Source organism: Arachis stenosperma, chromosome 8, assembly GCF_014773155.1.
Source record: "Arachis stenosperma cultivar V10309 chromosome 8, arast.V10309.gnm1.PFL2, whole genome shotgun sequence".
Lineage (NCBI taxonomy): Eukaryota > Viridiplantae > Streptophyta > Magnoliopsida > Fabales > Fabaceae > Arachis > Arachis stenosperma.
The window spans coordinates 45,453,790-45,475,668 of record NC_080384.1 but is presented as its reverse complement, the minus strand read 5'-3'; the positions used below and the strand labels follow the sequence as shown (position 1 = coordinate 45,475,668).

The 21,879-nt window shown below is 30.8% G+C and overlaps 3 protein-coding genes across 3 annotated transcripts; 2 read left to right on the top strand and 1 right to left on the bottom strand.

Moving 5' to 3' along the window:
- Positions 1-548: 548 nt before the first annotated feature.
- On the top strand, positions 549-5,877 carry LOC130945090 (protein CASPARIAN STRIP INTEGRITY FACTOR 1). Its single transcript, XM_057873757.1, has 3 exons — positions 549-690; positions 1,236-1,291; positions 5,390-5,877. Exons 1-3 carry the CDS (start codon positions 609-611, stop codon positions 5,528-5,530), a joined length of 279 nt encoding a protein of 92 aa, XP_057729740.1. The 5' UTR covers positions 549-608; the 3' UTR covers positions 5,531-5,877.
- A 4,260-nt stretch (positions 5,878-10,137) lies between these two features.
- On the top strand, positions 10,138-12,706 carry LOC130946577 (probable receptor-like protein kinase At4g39110). Its single transcript, XM_057875367.1, is given in 2 exon segments — positions 10,138-10,307; positions 10,309-12,706. Coding segments are annotated over 2 exon segments (2,568 nt in total).
- A 3,014-nt stretch (positions 12,707-15,720) lies between these two features.
- LOC130944944 (SUMO-activating enzyme subunit 2) lies at positions 15,721-21,676 on the bottom strand. The gene is made up of 11 exons (XM_057873550.1): positions 21,536-21,676; positions 21,352-21,441; positions 20,216-20,299; positions 19,917-20,135; positions 19,100-19,201; positions 18,175-18,633; positions 17,828-18,057; positions 17,026-17,119; positions 16,754-16,933; positions 16,585-16,682; positions 15,721-16,343 (listed from the first exon to the last, which is right to left on the bottom strand). The coding sequence occupies exons 1-11, from the start codon at positions 21,554-21,556 to the stop codon at positions 16,025-16,027; spliced, it is 1,896 nt and encodes a 631-aa protein (XP_057729533.1). The 5' UTR covers positions 21,557-21,676; the 3' UTR covers positions 15,721-16,024.
- Positions 21,677-21,879: the final 203 nt, after the last annotated feature.

The window sequence follows — 21,879 nt, the reverse complement described above, 5'->3', positions numbered from 1 at the left end:
ATTATACAATAAGGTTATCTACACATTAAAAGATTCAATATAGATTTAGAAATAAACTATTATCATAAATTAAATTACAAACTCTATCAAGTTAATTTTCATGTACCCGCTTTTTCTACGTAAAACCTATTTAAGTAAAATTCCAAAGCTATTATTATTAGCTATAGGGTATATAATAATAATAATAATAATAATAATAATAATAATAATAATAATAATAATAATAATAATAATAATAATAATAATAATAATACAAAAAAATGTTAAAAAATTAGCAGAATTTATTATTTTATAACTGATAATTAGTTAATAATATTTAAAAATATGAATTAAAAATATATTATTAAATTATTAAACTAAAAAGATTAGATTAATAGTTAAAAGTGATGGAAAAAAACAATGCTGGCTTTTGAATTTTTCTAATAAAGAAATAAAACATTTTTATAACCTAACTCAAAAACATTTATGGTTAAATATCACAAAACATGTTTTGTTTAGAAAAAAAAAGGGTCAAGTTCAGTTTATTATTGTTCCCTCTAATATATTTGATATATAGGAATTAAGAAACATGAGTTTTTCTCTCAACTCTCTCACAACTCATCATTATCATGGGTCTCATGAAGAAGTTCAGCATCCTCTTCTGCCTCTTCCTTCTCATTTCTGTATCACTTTTTTCAACTTCTTTTGCAGGTTAGTTTCTCTTTTTAATTTTATGTATGTATCTTCTCTCTTCTATCACAACTCATTGTCATATAATTGTTGTTTCAAAAAATTTAAGTTGATAAAAAATTATATAAATAATTATATCTCTAACTCTCCTAATCGTACTTTGTCATAGAGAAGCTACCTAGCGTGGCTAAATAATCTAAAGGAACGAACCTAAGTGCAAATTAATGCAGATTTATGTGTTTAAAATTTAAGATTAAATAAATATTTCTTATTATAGTACATTTTTAAGTTTCACAATATCGATAACAAACTACTACCTAGTGGAAAGCATGTGATAACTAGCACCAAAGCTTTTACTTACCTTTGTTTTATATACGGTGAAAATTCAGGTACAGTATACTTCACATAAAGTTGATAGCCGAGAGTCGTTAGAAAAAAATTCCGTCAAATCAAACCATTTAACCGTTCTCAACTATCAATTTTACGTAAAGTCGACTGCACTTGAGTTTTCACCTTTATATATAACCAAGTAATTTACCTTGTCTTTGTGCTTAACGCATTTACAGGAAGAAGATCAGAGTTCATGAGTAACGTGGCTGCAGATGTTAGTGCAATTCAAGAGGTACACATACATGCATGATATTAATTAGTTAAGATCATCAAGGTATTAATATTTTAAATATTTTAGTATTTTATTATGAAAAAAAAAGCTAAGGTTACATGTTACAACTTCTTTCTTATTAGTTACCTGCTTTGAAAAGCATATATACTTACAAAAATGTTAGGCGCGCGTATTATATACAGTACTGTATATTTATGTATAACTACATATATTGTGTTTAGTTTATTTTTAATATACATATTTGATTTATTTATATTTACATATATATACATGCACTAGAGTACTCATAAGGAACGTTTCTTGTGTTACTAATAATTATTATGCAGTAGAATAATGTTAAGGAAAAGTTTATGGAGCAAGCAACTCTTTTAAATTTTGGCCAGCATGTAGCTACAAAAAAAAAATTGAGCCATTAAATAAAATTTTACACTAATCTCACACCATTAAAATTATCATTTATGACTATTTGATGGCTACAAATCATAAAAATGACTGGCCCTCTAGCACTCTTCTAATGTTAAATAGCTAAAACATTATAGATAATAAATAAAAATATATTATCATTAATATTTGTATTGATAAGAGAGCGTAATATAATTAATTTTTTTATAATTATCTTCTCTCATTTAATTATATCAAAAGTCAATTTTAAATTTAATGTGAATCAAATCTCAAAAAATTCTCCTTTTTGTTAGATTTATAATTCTATAATCTTTTTGCCAAATAAAAATTTTAAATTCTGATATTTTTAGTCCTAAAAGAAAATTTCAAATCATTTCAATATATTTTATAAAAAATAAAAACATCTTAAATTTGATTAATGTTTATTTATTGAAAATATATTTTTTTAATTTATTAATTTTTGACCTGCAAAATAAAATAATAAATAATATATTAATACTAATTCATTGATTATAGATATTATGTGTTTAAAATTATAGATGTTATACATATAAAATTATAGATGTTAAATTAACAAATTTTAACAATTTTTACTATACAACTTATATTTTATATATAGACTATTAAAAAATAAAAAATAAAAAATGAAAAATAAACAAAATTAAAAAATAAAATTTTAAAAGTAATTATTAAGTCATCATATTAAAATTAATAAATAAGTATACATATAATATTAAATAAAAAATATTAAAATAATTAAAATATGATCCATTATATATTAGTGCATATATGAGATAATTTGAAGAATACAATAAGACACATAGTTTAAAATTTTGTTATATTAATTATAGACATCACATGTATGAAATTATGAATGTTATGAGTACAAAATTATAAATATTAATATAAAATTATGGATATTATGTGTGTAAATTTATAGATGTTATGAATAAATTTATTAATTGAATAAATTAATTTAAATATTTAACATTTTTTTAAATTTAATTATGATAAAATTTAAAAACATTGTTTTAACTTGATATTTACTTATATAATAACTAAAAAATGATATGTATATAGATATCATAATTAATAAATATTAGTTTAATTTTTAAATGTTATTTGCATGTAATTATAGATGTTATATATATGAATTTATGGATAGTATAATCACAAACCTATAAATAATATCTCATATCTCATTAGAGCTAGTATAATGTTTTATACTATAAAAAATTATTTGCCCTGTGAACAGCCTCATTCAGTGAGTATATTTGTTGTTTCACTTCTTTAACTTTTTTTTATATAAATACTATATTAACATCGAATTCAAATATTATTCTATAAAAAAAATTACAATTATTTATGAATTATTTGGCCTAATCCACCCGAAATAAGACTCAAAAGCTTCAAGAGTATAGCAAGCACGTATTAGTTCAATTTATAAAATACCTTTAATTGTAAATAATATTTCTCAGTCTCTCCAACTAATTGATGCATCAAGCTTCTAAATTACTTCATCCGTGTCTTGTTATGTCAGTAATAAAAATTTAAAGTTTTTTTCTTGTGAATAAGGTGGAGTGAGCTGAATCAATAAAAGGGTGAGTGGTTATAAAATAAAATTAATTAAAATTAATATCAATAAAATCTACGATAAATTGTGTGATAAGTGTGTGATAAAAATTCAATATGTATAATAATAATATAAATAAACTCAATTTTAAAAAATTATAACTGATTATGGTTGAAATATATCAATTATCAAATGTTTTTTATATTTCAAATATTTTATTATTTCATTATGAAAAAACTTAAGGTAAGTTACAGGTTACAACTTATTATTAGTTACCTGCTTTGAAAAGCATATATATTTACAAAAATATTAGACAGTATGTACATAAAAAATTAGTTACTAAATTAGTTATTATATATTTGTATATAAATATATATTATTTAATTTATTTTTAATATATATTTTATATAAATAATTAATTTTGTAACTAATTTTTTTATATACTCATCAGGAATATTTCTTCTGTTACTAATTATTATGCAGTAAGCTCTCGTCGATATTTTGATTAATCTCTCTCTCTCTCTCTCTCTCTCTCTTTCTTGCTTCTGAAGCTTTGTACCTAACAATAATGGTGCAGAAATCATGAACTACCTCAACATCTCTTCTGTTTTGTACTGTCCAGTTTAAAATACAAAGTCCTTTCCGCTGATTTATATATTCTCTTTTTTTTTTTTCTATCTTCTTATTTATTAAGATCCTTCACGTTCTGCTTTGGATAGAAAACCCAATTTTCTTTTTCTTTTGTTGGAAAAAACTTGAACGATAATGGATTTAAGGGCGCCGCCGTTAAGTTTACTAATACTAAAAGAATAAAAAGCCTTGTTAAATAATTAAAATTTTGAGTTAATTTAAATTTTCAATAGACTTATTACCTTAAAAGCTTTAAATTTTTTTTTTATCCTTAACAAATTTGTAGAGTTTGATCATTTTATTGTTTGTGCTAAATATAGTATATAGTATTAACTACTATATCAATGTAACATTATTTTTTATGTTTATGCATGATGTTTGTTTTGTATTTCTTTATGCTTTTAGTTTTGATAGGGTCGTGTTGTATTTTCTGTGACTTTTGTGGTTTTGTATTTGAGCCTTCATTCTAATTTAATTTTTTTCTTTTTTCTTTTTTTTTTTTTTTGAATCTTAGCTTTATAAGGATTTGAACTGTCGATTTTTTTTTTAGATTACACCCCTTAGTAAATAAATGAGAGAGAATAAATGGATCAAGTAGTTAAAAGGGAGTATAATAATCGATATAAAAAAGAAATTTGTAAATCACATAATTCCAATACATTTCGCTAATTATTTTTTTAATCCAAGTAAACATTTTCTTAAATTATTCTATTCCCACATCATTAGAGAACTCATTAAGAATAGAGAAAATATTTATTGAAAAATAAAAACTATGGGCAATTGTTTTGGTAGCATTTTGAAATTAGAGATTAAATTATCCGATCCTCTCTTGTACGTTATTGCTTAATAGGTATGGTTTGTACACTTTTAACATAAAATGAATAAAACAAATTTTAAATTATGCATTAAATATAATATAAGATTATGAAAGTAAATAAAAATAATACAATAAGTTAATTAATAATCCAAAATTTAATAATTCAAATATTATATTCTATATTCAAATAAAAAATATAAAGCTATTTATTTCGTGTATTAAATATATATGTATACAATTAAGATTATTATGCGACAATATATAAGAAATGATGATAATTTACATAAATCAAATTTCGGAAGGATACGGAATAATTGCCAAATTATGTATACGTACACTTATTGTCATTAAAAACTTAAAATAATTTTTTTTTTCATAAAAAGTTTCCCTATTTGTATCCGAAAAAGGTTATTCGGACTAACTTTATATCTTAGTCTTACATTAATTTTCAGGACCAAATTAATAATGTAAACTTCAAATAAGTTTTAAGGAGTTTGATACTAATTAATTAATTAATAATTATAAAAGAAAAGAGAAGAAGAAAAGTTCAAGACTAAACTTATTATGGCAACTTAAAAAGTAATTTTCTCAATTTTTGAAGCATCTCATTATTATTATTTATTGTTTTGGAGTAGTTTATTTTCACTGAGCTGCAAATGCTTACTTAAATTGGCAGGGAACATCACAGAAACCAGTGAAAGAAGAAGAAGTAAGCATGATCCATGAGAGGCTTCTTAGGGCTAACACAAGAGATTATGGAAGATATGATCCCTCACCAACATTTTCTAAGCCCCCTTTTAAGCTCATACCCAATTAATTAATTAAATTAAATTAATGTTTGAAGCCATATCATATATAGAGTTGTGTATCATAAAATAAGCCACCACTGTTTGTCTTCTTGTAATATATATATGTTACATGATATATATTGTATAATATTAATATAATATAGATAGAGAGTTAACTATATCAAAGACTTAGCTTGATGAACCATAATAATTTTGTAACATATAAGAGATATATATAGACATTACTACATGATGAAGAAGATTGCTGTAAGAATATCACTAATACTAGATCTAGTGACCGTTGTATGTGAGAGCTTGATTTTAAAAATTGTTATGACATTGTTAATTATTTAAAATTTGATGTTGAGATTCGTTATGTATATTTATTTATTTTTTAATTTATAAAATTACAAATTCAATCTAATCCAAATTACACCGTAAATAAAATTAGTATTCGTATTGGATGAATTTTTTATTCAAAATCGATTCAAACTACACCTTAAATATGGCTAACTGTATGTTTTTTTTTTAGGGTTTGAATTAAATACTTAGTATATTACTACCTAAATCTCATTTTTTACTCCCCTAGTAAAAGTTATTCATCATTCTCTCTATGATTGCATAAGCTCATTCTAAAGCAGCCCATTATGTAAGTTAGTATGGATTGAGCAACAAATTTGATTAGTACTTCATTTCTTGCTTTCGATAAAGAATTAGGATCCGTCCCCAAGCTTTTTGAATGATTTTTCAGTGCCTTTATATTTAACTAATTTTTTTAGTGATTTTCAGTTATTATGAACGATTTATGGCGTCAGCTGGCGTGGAGTCCTCAAGATTTTTCTGTAATTGTTAATATAAATAGAAAAATGGAAAATTATCATCATATGATGGTGATAGAATGTAATATACTATTTTGACAACACACAAAACGTTAACGTTATACGTTGAATTGTGTCATTTGTTTGTTAGAGGACAAATAAGCAAAAGAGAAATAGTTAGAAACCCAAGTATAATTCTACTCAAAAGTAAATGAATACAAGCACCATAAATATATACAAGTAAATGTTTTGAAGAGAGAATAAAATATCAATTTAAAATTGACGTATTTAGTCTTTATTAACTATTGTAGAATGATAATTATGCTATATATATATATATATATATTATATATATATATATATGTCTGTGTGTGTCTTTTTGGTATTTAAGTTTAATTAAATTAGTCTAAATTCAACAAAAACTAACTTTTACAATAAAAACGTGTAAAATACGCACTTGTGCAACTGTTCACTATAACGAACATTAATATAAAAAATTCTTCGTCTTTTTTTATCAAAACTAAAACAAACAAATTTCAAATAATGCTCAAAATCTCTCAAAATCTTTTCAAAATCTTTGCGAAATCTCAAAAAAATTTTGAAACTATATTCGAAATCTTCACCAAGAAACATAAAAAGAGAAGACGAAACATTATTCAAGGTACTCAGATTAAACCAAATTGTTTCTTCAAATGCACCAAAATTAGAAACAAAATAGATTCATCGAAATAACAATCCAGAGCTCCTACATTACATTCAAATTCAAACCTTCAAACATGAACAACAATTTTTACAAACAAAAACAAAATTATTCAACTACAGAAACATCAACTACTAACGAACTACATTAACTAGGTTCGAACCAAATCTCATCCACTTGATTCGATTCAAAACAATAATTCAATTTGCCTGGTTTAACTAACAGCCTGAACTTGCATCATTCATTGTCTTAGAAAACGAAATACCTATTTAAATTTGACTTCATTGCTTGATTTCAACAAAATTTGATCCAAATCTTCAAATAAGATCAAAGAGCATTGATTGTGAATGAACAATATGCAGAGAACGAACATAATGCAAAGAACGAAGATAACGAATAGAGCGTAGAGAACAAAGTGAACATATAGAACGAAGTGAACAAAATTCACAGAGAAAATTTGAAAAAAAAAAGAAATCCATAGAGAAAAGACAGTTATATATAATCACGAGTTTAGTCAAAAGTTATTTAGAGAAAGTAGCACGTAGAGGTGAATTAGATTATACCAACTTGATTGGAATTGGTTGAATAATTAACTTGGTTGTAAAGTGAAGGTTCTTGATGGCCTATAGAAAAAGGGTTGAATCTATGGCCTTTTTTAAAAACCTTGATTAATAAAGCCTCAAAGCAAAAATTTTAACTTAGCTTTCTATTTGGTCTGTGTATTTGGTTATGCAGGAGACAATTTTATTTTGTATCATAAATCGTGAAAAACATAATCAAAGCAGAGGAGAAGAAGATGACACAGCCATGTATCCTGGTTCAGTTGCTTAGTGCAATGCAACCTACATCCACTCTCCACCATAATGTTAGTAAAATTTTTATTATCTTTCTAAATATTACATACACCAATTCCCTAGGACTCAATATAATCCTATCTGGGATACACAGTACAAGTTTCAACATAAACTTGACTTGGCTATGTAACTACCTAGACTCAACACACTAAGTGCTTACCCAACTTAGCAAGGGATACTTCTCAAGTATATGACACAAAATAGAAATACAACTAAAAAAAAATCTAAAATTACTCTTAACTTTTCTTTCCAAGTATTTCTCTCAGTCTTTTCTCTCAATGCCTCTCTTTCTTGCCTTTTACCTCTGAATGAATACAAAGAAAGATATAACATTAAAACAGAAATACAAACAGTAAATCATGAAGGAGATGATGATTCATAACCTTGACTTTATGTGCTGAACCCAACTTCTGAACTCAAAATATTGTCCTTCATCTTGGCAGAGTGCTCCTTTTAATGTAGGTGTAATGCTTTTAAGACTTCAAACCCTATTTGTGAGGTTTTTCTCTTCTCTCATTCGAGTTCTCTCTCCTTAGTTCAAAATGAAAACCAATTTCCTTTTTATACCTTGCTTGAGCCACGGCTAGGATTTACTTCAAAAGATCAACCTCTTGATTCTTAGGCTAGTTAAAATCTTTCTTTCTCTTTTTTCAATCAACTCTAAAAATTAGAGATTTGTAATTAGGGCAAAGCCCCGTAGCAGACACAATAGCAACATGATTTATCTTTTTCAAAAAAACTTAGCAAAATCCAAACTCTTAGATTTGTATTTTGCCTCCAAAAAATATTTTCAACTATTGATTCACGTCATACAAATTTTATGACAAGTTTTTTTATTTTGCTCGAAATGGTGGTACAGAAAATAAAAAAATATAAAGTAATTAACTTGTATTTAAAAAAAATAAATTACCTTTAACTTTTTTGAACTCCGCTTAGCTTGATTTGACGTTAACTTACTTGATTAGCTTTCCTTTTTTTTCTACTTTAGTATTTGAACAGAAAAGTGAAGCTCTCTTTCTCTTCCGATTTTTATCCGAAGTGAACTTGTTTGAAGTTTAGGATTACTTTCCCTTTGCTTGGAAGATAATGGGCCGAGTTAGTGATTCAGTTTCTATTTAGCTGCTTTGGAACATTGGGTTTCATAAGTTTGGGCCGAAATAACAATAATTTTAGGCCTACACATTTAAACAACATCATCAAACCCACTTGTGTTATCAATCTAAATTCAACATGTTTGTTATCATCAATTTGTTATATATTTTCTGAACTCAACATAAAATATTATTGTTAGAATAATTATACAATTTTAGATGTAATAAATATATAATTATAGTTGTTATATATATATATAATTACAGATGTTTTATTATATACGGTAACTATTATCCATTTTTAATGTTTACCCAATGAATAATGATATAATTTAAATTACAATTGATTTTTTTTTATATTCTACGTAGCATACTCTCTTACTCTTCCACTCCTCTCCCTGTTAGGTTTTGGGCTCCCTCACGTTACAGCACAACAGCTAAATAAATAAATATAGACCAGAAATTATGTGGTTCGTGTATGAAACGGAATAATGTCACAATGATGCTTTAATTTAACATAATGTTAGATTTACTTGTAACCACCAAGTAACAGATAAAAGGCTTTTAATTATTGTTGTTAAAGAATTACTGGGATGATACTCAAACTAACAGAAACTAGTAGAACAGAATGTTTGTTTAAGGTGATCAATTCAAGGATACAGAACAAAATAAAAGGCATCTTTTGACTTGTTCAAAATCAATTATTTTCAGCTAAGCTTGTTATAAATTCTCTTTGCTAATGCTAAATAAAGGAAAAAGATAGCAGATAAAGATAAATAAACGAAGAGAAAAGCATGTCACACACCAGAATTCCCTAATAAAGCACAACAATTGTTTGCCTAATTATAGAAACTGCAAAGTTTTGTGTCAACTTTGTTATCTTCTCTTCCTTTATTTTCTTCACCCTCTTCCAAAAACAATGAAGGAACTTATTAGATTTTAGGAAAACCACCTTGTAGGGAATAGGGATCAAACCACCCTTTCTCTTTTTTTTTTTCTTTTTTTTTTTCTTACCTTTCTCTAATTCTAAATTTCCAGGAGAGTGTTATAGGAAGGTAGGAAAAGAAACAACAAGAAAAAAAAAATAAAAAACAAAAACAAAAAAAAAAAATTAAAAAGCATCATTAGTGCCAAGATAAATTTCTATCATCCTTAGCTTGTGCATGCCATTTGATGGCTATCCCTCTGGTGGTTACCATTCTCTTGGCCTTAGCCTCCACCATAACGCCGCGGACGACCTCGGCCGCGTTCGTCCCCCGAGACAACTACCTGATCGATTGTGGCTCGGAAACCGGAACCACCCTCCCAGACGGAAGAACATTCAAATCAGACCCACAAGCCAACTTACTTGCAAGCCAATGATCAAAACAAGGTATCAATAGAAAATGGCAATAATAACCCTGATCTCCCAAATCAATTGTACTCAAGTGCAAGAATCTTCATGCAAGAAGCCAAGTACTCCTTCCATTTAATCCAACCGGGTTACCATTGGGTTCGCCTTTATTTCTACCCAATCAAGAACAATATCTTTGATCTCCAAAAAGCCACTTTCTCCGTTAACGCCTATAAATACGTTCTTCTCCATAGCTTCAATGTTAACAACAATGACAAGCCAATTCTCAAGGAGTACCTCATTAATGCAAACGAACCCATCTTCACGCTCTCTTTTACTCCGTTGAAGAACTCAGCTGCATTTATCAATGCCATAGAAATCGTATCCGTCCCGGACAACCTTCTATTCGACTCCGGCTCGAACCTTTTCCCGGTCGGCGATTACTCCGGCCTGACTAACCACGCTTTCCAGCCGGTTTACAGGATCAACAACGGCGGACCTCTTGTCACCGCTACAAACGACACTTTAGGACGGAATTGGGAGAACGACGAGCCTTATATAACGGTGAAGAACGCAGCCATGAGTGTCGTTGTACCTACAAACATTATCAAGTACCCTACGAATAATCCAAATATCTCTCCTCTTATTGCTCCGCCGACGGTTTACGCCTCGGCGACGGAGATGACTAACGACTCTGCAGTGGATCAGCCGAATTTCAATATAACTTGGAAGTTTGATGTGGATACTTCTTTTAGCTACCTTGTAAGGTTGCATTTCTGCGACATTGTAAGCAAAGGTTTGAACGAGCTTTACTTCAACGTCTACATCAACGAGAAAACCGCGATTCCGACGCTTGATTTGTCCAGCATTACGCAAGCCTTGGCGACTCCTTATTACAGAGATTTTGTTGTGAATGCGACGTTGATGTCTCAGGAAGGACTAAAGATTCAGGTGGGAGCATCGCTGGCGCGAGGAGGAAGCGGGAACGCGATCGTGAATGGGATAGAGATCTTGAAGATAAGTAACTCTTTGGACAGTTTGGATGGCCAATTCGGCCTTGATGGGAGCAATGGCGGTGGTAGCTCTTACCGCGGCGCGGTGGCCGGGGTTGGATTCGCGATGATGTTTGGAGCATTTGTTGGACTTGGCGCCATGGTGATCAAGTGGCACAAGAGGCCTCAAGATTGGCAGAAACGGAACAGTTTTTCGTCGTGGTTGCTTCCGGTGCACGCCGGAGATAGTACCTTCATGAGCAAGAATGCGTCAGGAAAGAGCAATTTCTCTGCCACTATGGGTTTAGGCCGGTTCTTCTCTTTGGCGGAGCTGCAAGAAGCAACTAATAACTTCGATAAAGCAAACATTATCGGCGTTGGTGGATTCGGCAATGTGTATTCCGGCGTCATTGATGATGCGACTCAAGTTGCGGTGAAGAGAGGAAATCCGCAGTCGGAACAGGGGATTAACGAATTCCAGACCGAGATTCAAATGTTGTCTAAGCTTAGGCACAGGCATTTGGTTTCTCTTATTGGATACTGCGACGAAAACGATGAAATGATTTTGGTTTATGAGTACATGCCTAATGGACACTTTAGGGACCATCTTTATGGCAAGAACATGGTCGGACCACCGCTTTCTTGGAAGCAAAGATTGGAAATCTGTATTGGAGCTGCTCGCGGTCTTCATTATCTTCACACCGGCACGGCACAAGGTATCATCCATCGCGACGTTAAGACAACTAACATATTGCTTGACGAGAATTTCACGGCCAAGGTTTCTGATTTTGGTTTATCAAAGGATGCACCTATGGGGCAGGGTCATGTCAGTACGGCGGTTAAGGGTAGTTTTGGGTATTTGGATCCTGAATACTTCAGGAGACAACAATTGACAGAAAAATCTGATGTCTATTCATTTGGAGTGGTGCTTCTTGAGGCCTTATGTGCAAGGCCTGCTATTAATCCTCAGTTACCCCGCGAACAAGTAAACTTGGCTGATTGGGCTATGCAATGGAAGAGAAAGGGATTGCTTGATAAGATCATTGATCCTAATCTTGTCGGCACCATTAACCCCGAATCGTTGAAGAAGTACGCCGAGGCGGCTGAGAAGTGCTTGGCTGATCATGGTGTTGATAGGCCTTCAATGGGAGATGTGCTTTGGAATTTAGAGTATGCTTTGCAGCTTCAAGAGGCCTTCACACAAGAAGGAAAGGCAGAGGATGAGACTCCGGCTGTCGCAGCCTCAGCCTCATCCCCAGCCTCGGCTGTTCTGCCTCCGGCCGCTCCTGCGTCTTCCAATGCCTTAGATGAGGCTGTCCCTGTTCCAGAAGGAAATAACCCCCCGGCCGAAACCCGGGCGATTGATGACCATTCTGGAACTTTGCAGTTTGCTAGGTTTAGCCTTAATGGCAGGTGAAACCCAGACTCATATTTTTATGAATGGAATGATCTTCATCTAGGATCAAGCCAAAAGGTGTTATAAGAAAATTGGTGGGTTTGTGGCCAAAAGAAAATTACATACCTGCATAAATTGTGATGCTTTGTACTATATTCATGTAAAAATTCAATGGAAAGAAAATATATACAAGAATGGCATTGTATTTTTCATCATGTTTCGTAAGTGGCAAACATTATATGGCAGTTGGGGTAGTTTGGTTAAAAGTACTAGCGTGTAAATATTGCAGTTAGTACCAATAATCATATGGTCTTATATAACTGAATTGCAGTATTTTGCTATTTAAGTGTTAGAGAGTGATTGTTGAGTCATGTTCAAAGAAAGTTGGACACTTGCAGCTAGTGAATTGACGCAACTGTGTACACAACCTGTAACTATCAATGTTATCATATAATAAAATGAGACATGTCTAAGTTCATGATATAAATAACTAAATATAATATTTTTTTTATTTCGCACGATATTTTTAACCCAGTAAACTAATTCATGGTGAATTAGAGTTTTATAAAAATTTATCATTGGCCAATAAATTACTGCGAATATAAGGACGCAGTCGAATCCTCGGCACTTGTTTAACTAGTAGAGCGGGTTAATCACTTGATCAATCCAAATTGGTTAATCTATTTATTTATAATAGGAAAAGTCTACGAGACAGCAACTTTATTAAATTTTAACCAGTATGTAACTAATAAAAAAAATGAATAATCTCACACCATTAAAAACATCATTAATAGTTACTTGATAGCTATAAATCATAAAAGTTGTTGGCCCGCTAACACACCTCTTTATAATATATAAAGTTGATATTAACCTTCTCAGTTCACAACAACGAGTTTAAACCATCTTTTCTTTGCTAATAATGTTATCTCAACAATTTTAATAATTTGACAAAAAAATAATAATAAATCAATAAGCTTTTAGTAAAATATTTTTAAAAAATTAAAAATAAAAATTCTTATCTATTATTATTTAATTAAAACATAAAATATTAATTAAGTCCACTAAAAATACATTATAAATTCTATTGAGATCATAATTTTCTAAAATTTGATAGACTTAATCATCAAAATAATATAACTTAATTCAACTATTTGATTGACAAAAGCATAAAGAGTTATTAAAGTGTGTACCTAAAACTAAACAATGTAAACAGAATATTTAGCGTTAAAGTTTCATTCAAACATTAGACTTTCTTCATAACTAGATTTAGACTCGCACAATTTGCAAAAAACGTAATGCTATGAAATTTTTGTACAAAATTTTTTAACTAAAATGATAATAGAAAAATTTTAGGTTTTATAGTTAGTTATATATAAAACAATATACATATAACTCTAAAAACAAAGAATTGTACCATAATAAAATTTATAGTATAATATAATGATAATAATATAATAAAAACTAATTCAGTCAATATATACCTTTATATTTTTAAATATTTGCTTAAATAAAATTCTTGACACTTAAAACAAAGAATTGTATGAAAATAAATTCTAAACTATAATAAAATTTAAATTTGTCAATCTATAGTGTATATATATTGAAGTATTTTTTTTAAGTAGAATTTCTTAATAAAAGGCATAACAAAAAGAGTCAATTTTTCCTTATTTGAGATAAATCCAAGTATTTTTGTAACAATTTTTTTTTAAGATTGTTGAACATCAATTGACTTCACAATTTATAATTTCATCCTTAAAATTCAAATATATATATATATATATATATATATATATATAAAAGTTGTAATATAAACTATATATCAATAGAATAATATTTTAATAAATTAAATTAATAACAAATAAATAATAGAACAATTTTTTCTCTACAAAATAATCTAATAACGATATTAAATTCATTATTAATTAGAAGATAATGCTAGTAAAAGCTATTCGATAAAGTGAGATAATAGGAAAAACATTTAAAAATCTATAAAAATTTACAATTTGGCCAAAAAATTGAAGTGGCAATATTGAGATGTTAATTTGGATATCAATTTCAAATAATCATATCCATCTTTAATGGACCTAGCGCAAGCTGTCCAGATCTAAGGATATCAGTCCAAAAGCTACACGGGTTAACCTACCCAACCTACTAGAGGCATAGGTATCATAATCTCTGTCTGATCCGAACTTTACATAAAAAAGAACTCAAGTGCAGCCAAGGCCTTGGTTCAACGGCAGCATCATCTGCTTCGCTGGGAGTTGCATCCGGTTCGAATCCTCAATGAGGAATATAAAATCCTTGTTAGTAGTAGTGTGGGTGTGAGTGGGTGTGTGTAAGTTAGAATTGGGGGTTGTCCAATCCATCGACTAAAAAAAAAAAAAAAAACTCAAGTGTATTAACGTGTATCTCTACAAATTAATCCACTATTTTAAATAAGGAATCTCAACAATTTCTAAATAAAAAGAACAGTAACCACTTATCATTATGTATTTTCCTTCTGGATAAATACCTCATAAAACATAGAACATAGATACCTGTTTAAATCGTTGCTAACTTAAGTATAGCCCTTCAGAGCTAACGTGAAATTATGTTAGATACCTTTACCATCATCTCGAACCTCACAGCCCAATTGCTTACAGTCTGCTCAGGTACACACTCTCCTGAGTTGTTTTGAAGAGGACTCTGATCACTTGAAGTGACAGGTACATACAAAAGGAACTTGACTTTCTTTAAAGACTCTTGAGAATTAAAAGGCTACAACTTTATTAATTTAATCGTTAAGAGAATATTGTATCTAAATTCATTTAGCAAAATTCATTTAATTGAGACACAATTGCTATATTAATTTATGCAGTGAGTATAAAATATTTTATACATTTTGCAATCATATTCATTCACATGATCGATATAAATTGTTAATTTTGTTGATATATTATTATGCAATTGAATATAAGTGTAAAATTACTTTACACTGAGTGAATCAAAATTAAATTCATGTTATATTCCCCAAAAGTGAAGGATGTACAGATAACTGAATAGGGATTGCAGTTTGCAAAACTCTGTTCACTAATCTCAAATGTAAGCAAGTCAATCTGTAAGGTCAGTGATCCTCTGGTGTCAGACGTCAGCAAGAATAATACATAGTTGCTGCTAGAATTTGTCAAAAATACAGAGGTAAAAAAAAAAAGCATAAGATATTGTATCTATCCAAATCAGAAGCCTAAGAGCAGCAGAAAAACCCTAAAAACACCTATGGCCAAAAGAATTGCCAAACCTCCCTATCAAAATACAAAATTAGCATGTAAGATTTCTTCTCCATAAATTAAATCACATGGACTACGACAACTTTCTCTTTTTGAATCCTTCCATGTTACCCTCGAGCATGACAAGATCATCTTCGTCATCAATTACTTGCAGTTCATCCTGATGGTTCCTTGCCTCGTTACCCGGAGCATTTGGAACGTCAGTGAGTTTTCTCTTCTTGGTAGGACTAACTATGCTTATCTCATCTGATTCTGCAGCTGGTACAGATGCGCCTGAGGTGCTTGCGCCGTTGTTAGCAGCAGGCTTGTCTTTGTTTTCTGGAGCTGACACATGTTGAGTCCATCCTGAGAGAACCATCGAATCAGGTTCTTTCTCTTCATCAAATTCCTCTCTAAACATGAAAAGGCCAACACGAAAAAGTAATAATTTTAGAACCAAAAGCAAAAGATAAATGACAAAAGGGCAATTAAGCTGTGTCCAACGAAGTAGTAGTGTCGGCTCATGTATCCAACGAGAAAATACTGCGTTTGGTAATTGAAGACGAGAAAGAACGACGAATGGGGAAAAGGACTATAAGCATTAGATACACAATAATTCCAACTCAAAACACAGATACAGGGTTTAGCAAAAACCTGTGCTTGATGTTAACATTGCAAACAAATTCCTGTTGCATATCCTCTACTGTAAGCATCGTTCCGCCAGTTACTGGAGACGGAAGCTCAGCTAAAACCTGAGAAGAAAACAAGCTAAATAAGATATCTCTCATGTTGATTTCAAACCAAAGACAAGAAGGGTGCATACCTTTTCAAGGTTGGCAGAGTAGATTGCAACCATGTCGTCCTCAACATCACCAGCTTCATAAAGAAGATTTGAGGAGTTCATAATAAGAGGAAGGTTCATCCCAAGCTTTGCCTTGACTATCTTTTCAACAAAGTCCTTCAACTTTGCGCGCTTTGTGTTTATTTCAAGCGATAAAGGTGTCTGTTTGCCACATACAAGTTTGTGTGTAAGCATCTCTGTAAGAATGACTCTGACACTAGTCAAGAGGTGAGACATGAGAAGATTAGTCATACCTCAGAACAAACATAACAAGACTTGTTTGGTTCAAACGGCTCCACAGGCATCAACAGCATTTTCCTTGATGGATGTTCCAGACAATATGTCATTCTACAAGATGGCCAAAATAAGATTAACAAAAACATCAAAAAAATTATCGAATGCAATGCTAACTAGAAAGTTTCAATGAAGGTACAATAATGATGAACTCATTATTGAAAGTAAATAAGAACACATACTATAAGATACCCTCCTAACAGAAACTACAGATAAAATGTAAAAAGCATGAGATACAAAGAACTCAGGTAAAAATGAAAGAGCACTGCAGTTCCACTGTACATGTGTCAAAAGGGACTGCCATAAAGAGGGCTGTGTAAACAATTTGTCCGAAAGCTTGTGCAGAGCAAGCTTTTCCTATGCATTCTGCTCCAGCAAAAGAGGCATCATATAAAGCATTAAAGCATTACTATGCCACTCTAAGGATTAAGTACATCTCAGTAAAAATCTTATTCAGTCTAACAATGGAAACTGCACATTTTACTCCATTAAAACAAAATATAACTCGGTCTAAAAGCCAGCATGACTTTTTTATTATTTCTAAAAAGGCAACACAATTTTTTTATAATGTATAAATTTTGTTTTCATTTCACCAAAAGTTGTAAATAGGTTCTAGGTAGCATTTTCCTCATCATTGATTAAAACTGCTTAACCTTAATGTACAGCAAAAATAAGATCTTCATTCTTTTCATACAGCAAATACCAAAGGAAGGTACAACCAACCCAAAATAATATGATGAAGGAACAGGAATCGCATTATACCTGTAACTTTTAATGTCGTTCTGCAGCACTTTGATTGTCTCAATGACAATCAACCCAGCAATAACGGCATTTGTTGTCGCAACAGCATGCACAATATTACCAGCAATTCCTTTGGCTTCGAAAAGGCTGTACGGAGGGATGCCAAATGAAGCAGCCCGTATGTTTGCAGCTGCAGTAACAAACTCTACAGCTAACTGATCATCTTTATCAAAAGTCAGATTGCCAACATCCTGATTTAAAATAAATAATAAGAATAAATAAACATTACCAGCCCAGGCTAAAACATTCATATGGAGATGCATAGAGGATTATATCTTAACTAAATTAAGAAAAGCATCAAATCAAACCTTCCCCCTATGTGTGAAAAATAGTCTCAGCGCTTCGAGAAATATCCTAGAATTTTCCTTAAGACTCCATATATCCTGAGGGTTCTTCATGCCCAAAGATGCCATGGCAGAAACTGAAAATTCATCATCAAATGCACATTTTTTGTCTACATTCCCATTTGGTTGGGCCAGTTCATCAGACAAGATATCTTTGCTGTATATAGGTTTTGGTCTATTACGATTTTTCCATGTCTCTTCATTCGACAAAGCTAACTCAATGTTATACCCAAATACATGATCAAATATTTTCCTTCCATATTGTTCAATATCTTCATCATTTCTCCGTACAAAGACATCTTCTACATTTTCTGAGGAGCTGGCAGCATCACTTGAACGTACATTTAAATCATTGTCCTGATTCTTGTCACCAAATAACTTTGCAAAAAGTAGGTCCTTTGCCCACACAATACAGTGAACAAACTGCCAGGAAGAATATTAAAAAAATAAAATAGATGAAAACATAACCAAAGGTATAAGACTTGCATCAGTATCATCTCATAACTCTTTAAGATATAACCAGTAACAGGCTCCAGATATCATGGCAAACAGTACCTACTTAATAATAATCTCAAGATTATTAAAATTATGGTAAACTTCCCATAGATGACCTTAGGACCTCTAGCTTCATTTTTCAAAATCTTATGTTTCCTGGATACAAACTGTTACTAACCTAGGCAAAAGAAAATGATAACAAAAGAAGTACATAAAATCAACATATATAAAGCAACAATATTATCAATATCAAACTACAACACATAAAGAACCTTAATTCACATGTTTGAAGGCCTGTTCTACAATACGACTCACCATGAAAAGCATCCTAAAACCTAATCCTTTAAATGTTAATTCCTCCAAAGTGGACAAATGCAATTAAACAAACACATACCTTTGATGGGGTACTTGTGATTGTGCAAACAGGATATGTCTTGGGGGCTGGTTTAGGCTGACACTCATAACATTCTGTTTTTCCCTTGACATGTACAGTGACCTGTTTTAAAATCAAAACTATATCACAAATATAATGGAAAATCTGCAACTTAGTATATTATAAAAGATTAATCAAGAAGATTTATATTTAAGTTGTCATCATGTGAAATCGGTAAATATCCTTATACAAGTAACAAACAAATTTCACAGTTCACATGCATTTATACAAGTAGATCAGAAGAAAGCAGAGCACCTAATGAAATAAGAATCTGCTGTTGTTGTTGTTTCAGAAGATAGCAGATGTTATTGAAAGGATAAAACAAAATAAAAAGAACAGCCAACCAATACAAGATCTCAAACCTCAAATGTCATAACAAAACAAATTAAAACCAAATAGCATAACAACTATGAATTAACATAATATAAATCACAGTTTATTTTCAGATGACTATAAAAGTATCAGGATGAAGAAGGGGTATTTGCTGACATATAAACGATGATCACAAGAATCAAGCATTTGGAAGATAAACAAGTTGGAAGTTTAAAATGCCACAGAAAATATATTTTGCTTCTCCAAAAAAAAATGGCATTAGAGACAAACAAATCAGTTATCAGTAGTAGAAAATAACTGAATTTTACAGCTAGAATAATAATTATAACCAGGTCAATAATAAATTAACGAAGACACTCCTAAGCATAAAAAAACTAGCCATCAAATTGGAAAAATTGACATGCATAATATAATTTTATACAGCTGAAACACAACCTCTTATTACCTGTCCAAGGAACCCAGTAGTTCCACTTTCAACGAGAGGAACATCAGCAGCCAAGCACAAGCGATTCACATGTCGGCGTGCATCAAGATTGTCGAGTCCATTTAGAACAACATTAAATTGCTTAAAGAAATCAACATTGAATTCAGGATCTTTGACATTTGCATGGTACGGTTTAATGTTTATGTGGGGCCTAAATTTTAACACAGCATCCCTAGCAACCTGGTCGAGAACTTAATCAGATGAATAAATGACAGAAACCAATACCAGTAAACATTAATAGCCATAATGCATTGTCTCACTTTTGCCTTGGATTGCCCAACGTGGGATTGTCGAAATAAAAATTGTCTGTTAAGGTTACTGACTTCTATGGTGTCCATATCTATCTGCACATTTGGAAGTGAAATGTATTTAGGTATGTCTGTAGCTTAAATCTGTACATCTTCCAGTCCCCAACACAAACAACCAAACTGATCACTGCCAACATGATACTAAAATGAATGCCAAAACTAACTTTGGCTACTCTTAGTGAGACATCAATCCACACAGATAAGAGCCTAAACTATAATAGAAATATAAATATAAATATAAACATAACATGCCATACTAAGCAACTCCCTCATTACGAGAATTCAACAAATCTGCTATTTCCATCTCCCTCGTTACAAACTATCAGTAATAAAAATTTGCACCACTAGTACTATCAGCATCTATGCCACCAAAAAATAATATTGAAATATGAATTTCAAAGATCTTATTCTTATACATGAATCAACTAAAACCCAGCAAGATACACCCCCACTCCATCAATCAGCACCCTGCTATAATTGTCACAGCACTTGATTACTACAAGAACAACAGAGATTTGACAGAGTAAGCACCAAAAAGCTTCCCTCCAGCACAAGCCAACTATCTACCTTATTTCAACCTTCCACCACAGTTAATACTAAAGAAGGAAAATCGCTCACATCTAAGAAAATCATAGCAAGCAACACTTAAATCTTACCCAGTTACTCAAACCTACAAGATCAAAAAAGGAAAGAAGAATCAAAGATGCTACAACTCCATAAAAAATTATTTTAAATAATAAAAAATATATTTCAGTAACAAATAAAATACCCTAATTAGAAGCTTAAAAAGTTCAAACCTTTAACAATTAAAAACCACCAACCACTCCACTTCTTATTCTCAAAAACACTTCCCTAATAACAACAGAAAAACCAAGGCCCGAGATTTTTCAAACACCCACCTCATCGAACACATAAAAATCAAAACTTTACCAACAACTAAAAAAAAAAAAGGGAAAGCGAAACCCCAACTGCACAAAAACCCTAGTTAGATAAAGTATAAAAAGCTTAATTCCCGAAATTCATAAAACTAAAAACCCTTTCTGAAAAATTTTAAGAATCTTTTGAGACCCCTAAAAGAAGGAACTCACTATGTGAATGTCACGAAAACCAGAGAGAGCAAGGGTCTTCAGAAGCTCACAGCCAATTCCACCGGCACCAACCATGAGCACTTTTGCTCCCTGAAAACACATAAAATCGACACAGGGTTGTCCTTAAAACGACACTAGCGAGAAATTAAGAAAGAGAAGAAGAGAAGAGAAGAGAGGAAGTTACCTTAATAGCCTCAGAAGCCATTGGAAGAGAAGAAGAAGAATAAGAAGCAGCAAGAGGAAGTCGAATAGTGTGCGTGTTTTGTTGAGGGTACACGCAGAATCGTTGAAACTTGAAAATCAAATGAGAAAAAGAAAGGGAAAATACAAGAGAGCGCAGTGCTTATTTAACTTAAAATTAATTAATATAAACAAATAAGGTGGGTATGGAGAATCGAACCGGGGACGTTGAGTAGCACGATCTAAAGAGCAAAGAGTCTGAAAAATCGAAAAATTACTTCTAACAAAAAAAATTAAATAAAACATATAAAAAAAATAAAACTTATTTTAAATGGTTTAAATTAGACT

Coding starts and splice junctions, on each gene's coding strand:
- LOC130945090 (XM_057873757.1), top strand. CDS start 609: ATGGGTCTCATGAAGAAGTTCAGCATCCTCTTCTGCCTCTTCCTTCTC. Junction 691..1,235: donor TTTTTCAACTTCTTTTGCAG/GTTAGTTTCTCT, acceptor ACGCATTTACAG/GAAGAAGATCAGAGTTCATG. Junction 1,292..5,389: donor ATGTTAGTGCAATTCAAGAG/GTACACATACAT, acceptor TTAAATTGGCAG/GGAACATCACAGAAACCAGT.
- LOC130944944 (XM_057873550.1), bottom strand. CDS start 21,556: ATGGCTTCTGAGGCTATTAAG. Junction 16,934..17,025: donor CTTGTTATGTTTGTTCTGAG/GTATGACTAATC, acceptor TGTGGCAAACAG/ACACCTTTATCGCTTGAAAT. Junction 16,683..16,753: donor ACTCTGCCAACCTTGAAAAG/GTATGCACCCTT, acceptor TTTTCTTCTCAG/GTTTTAGCTGAGCTTCCGTC.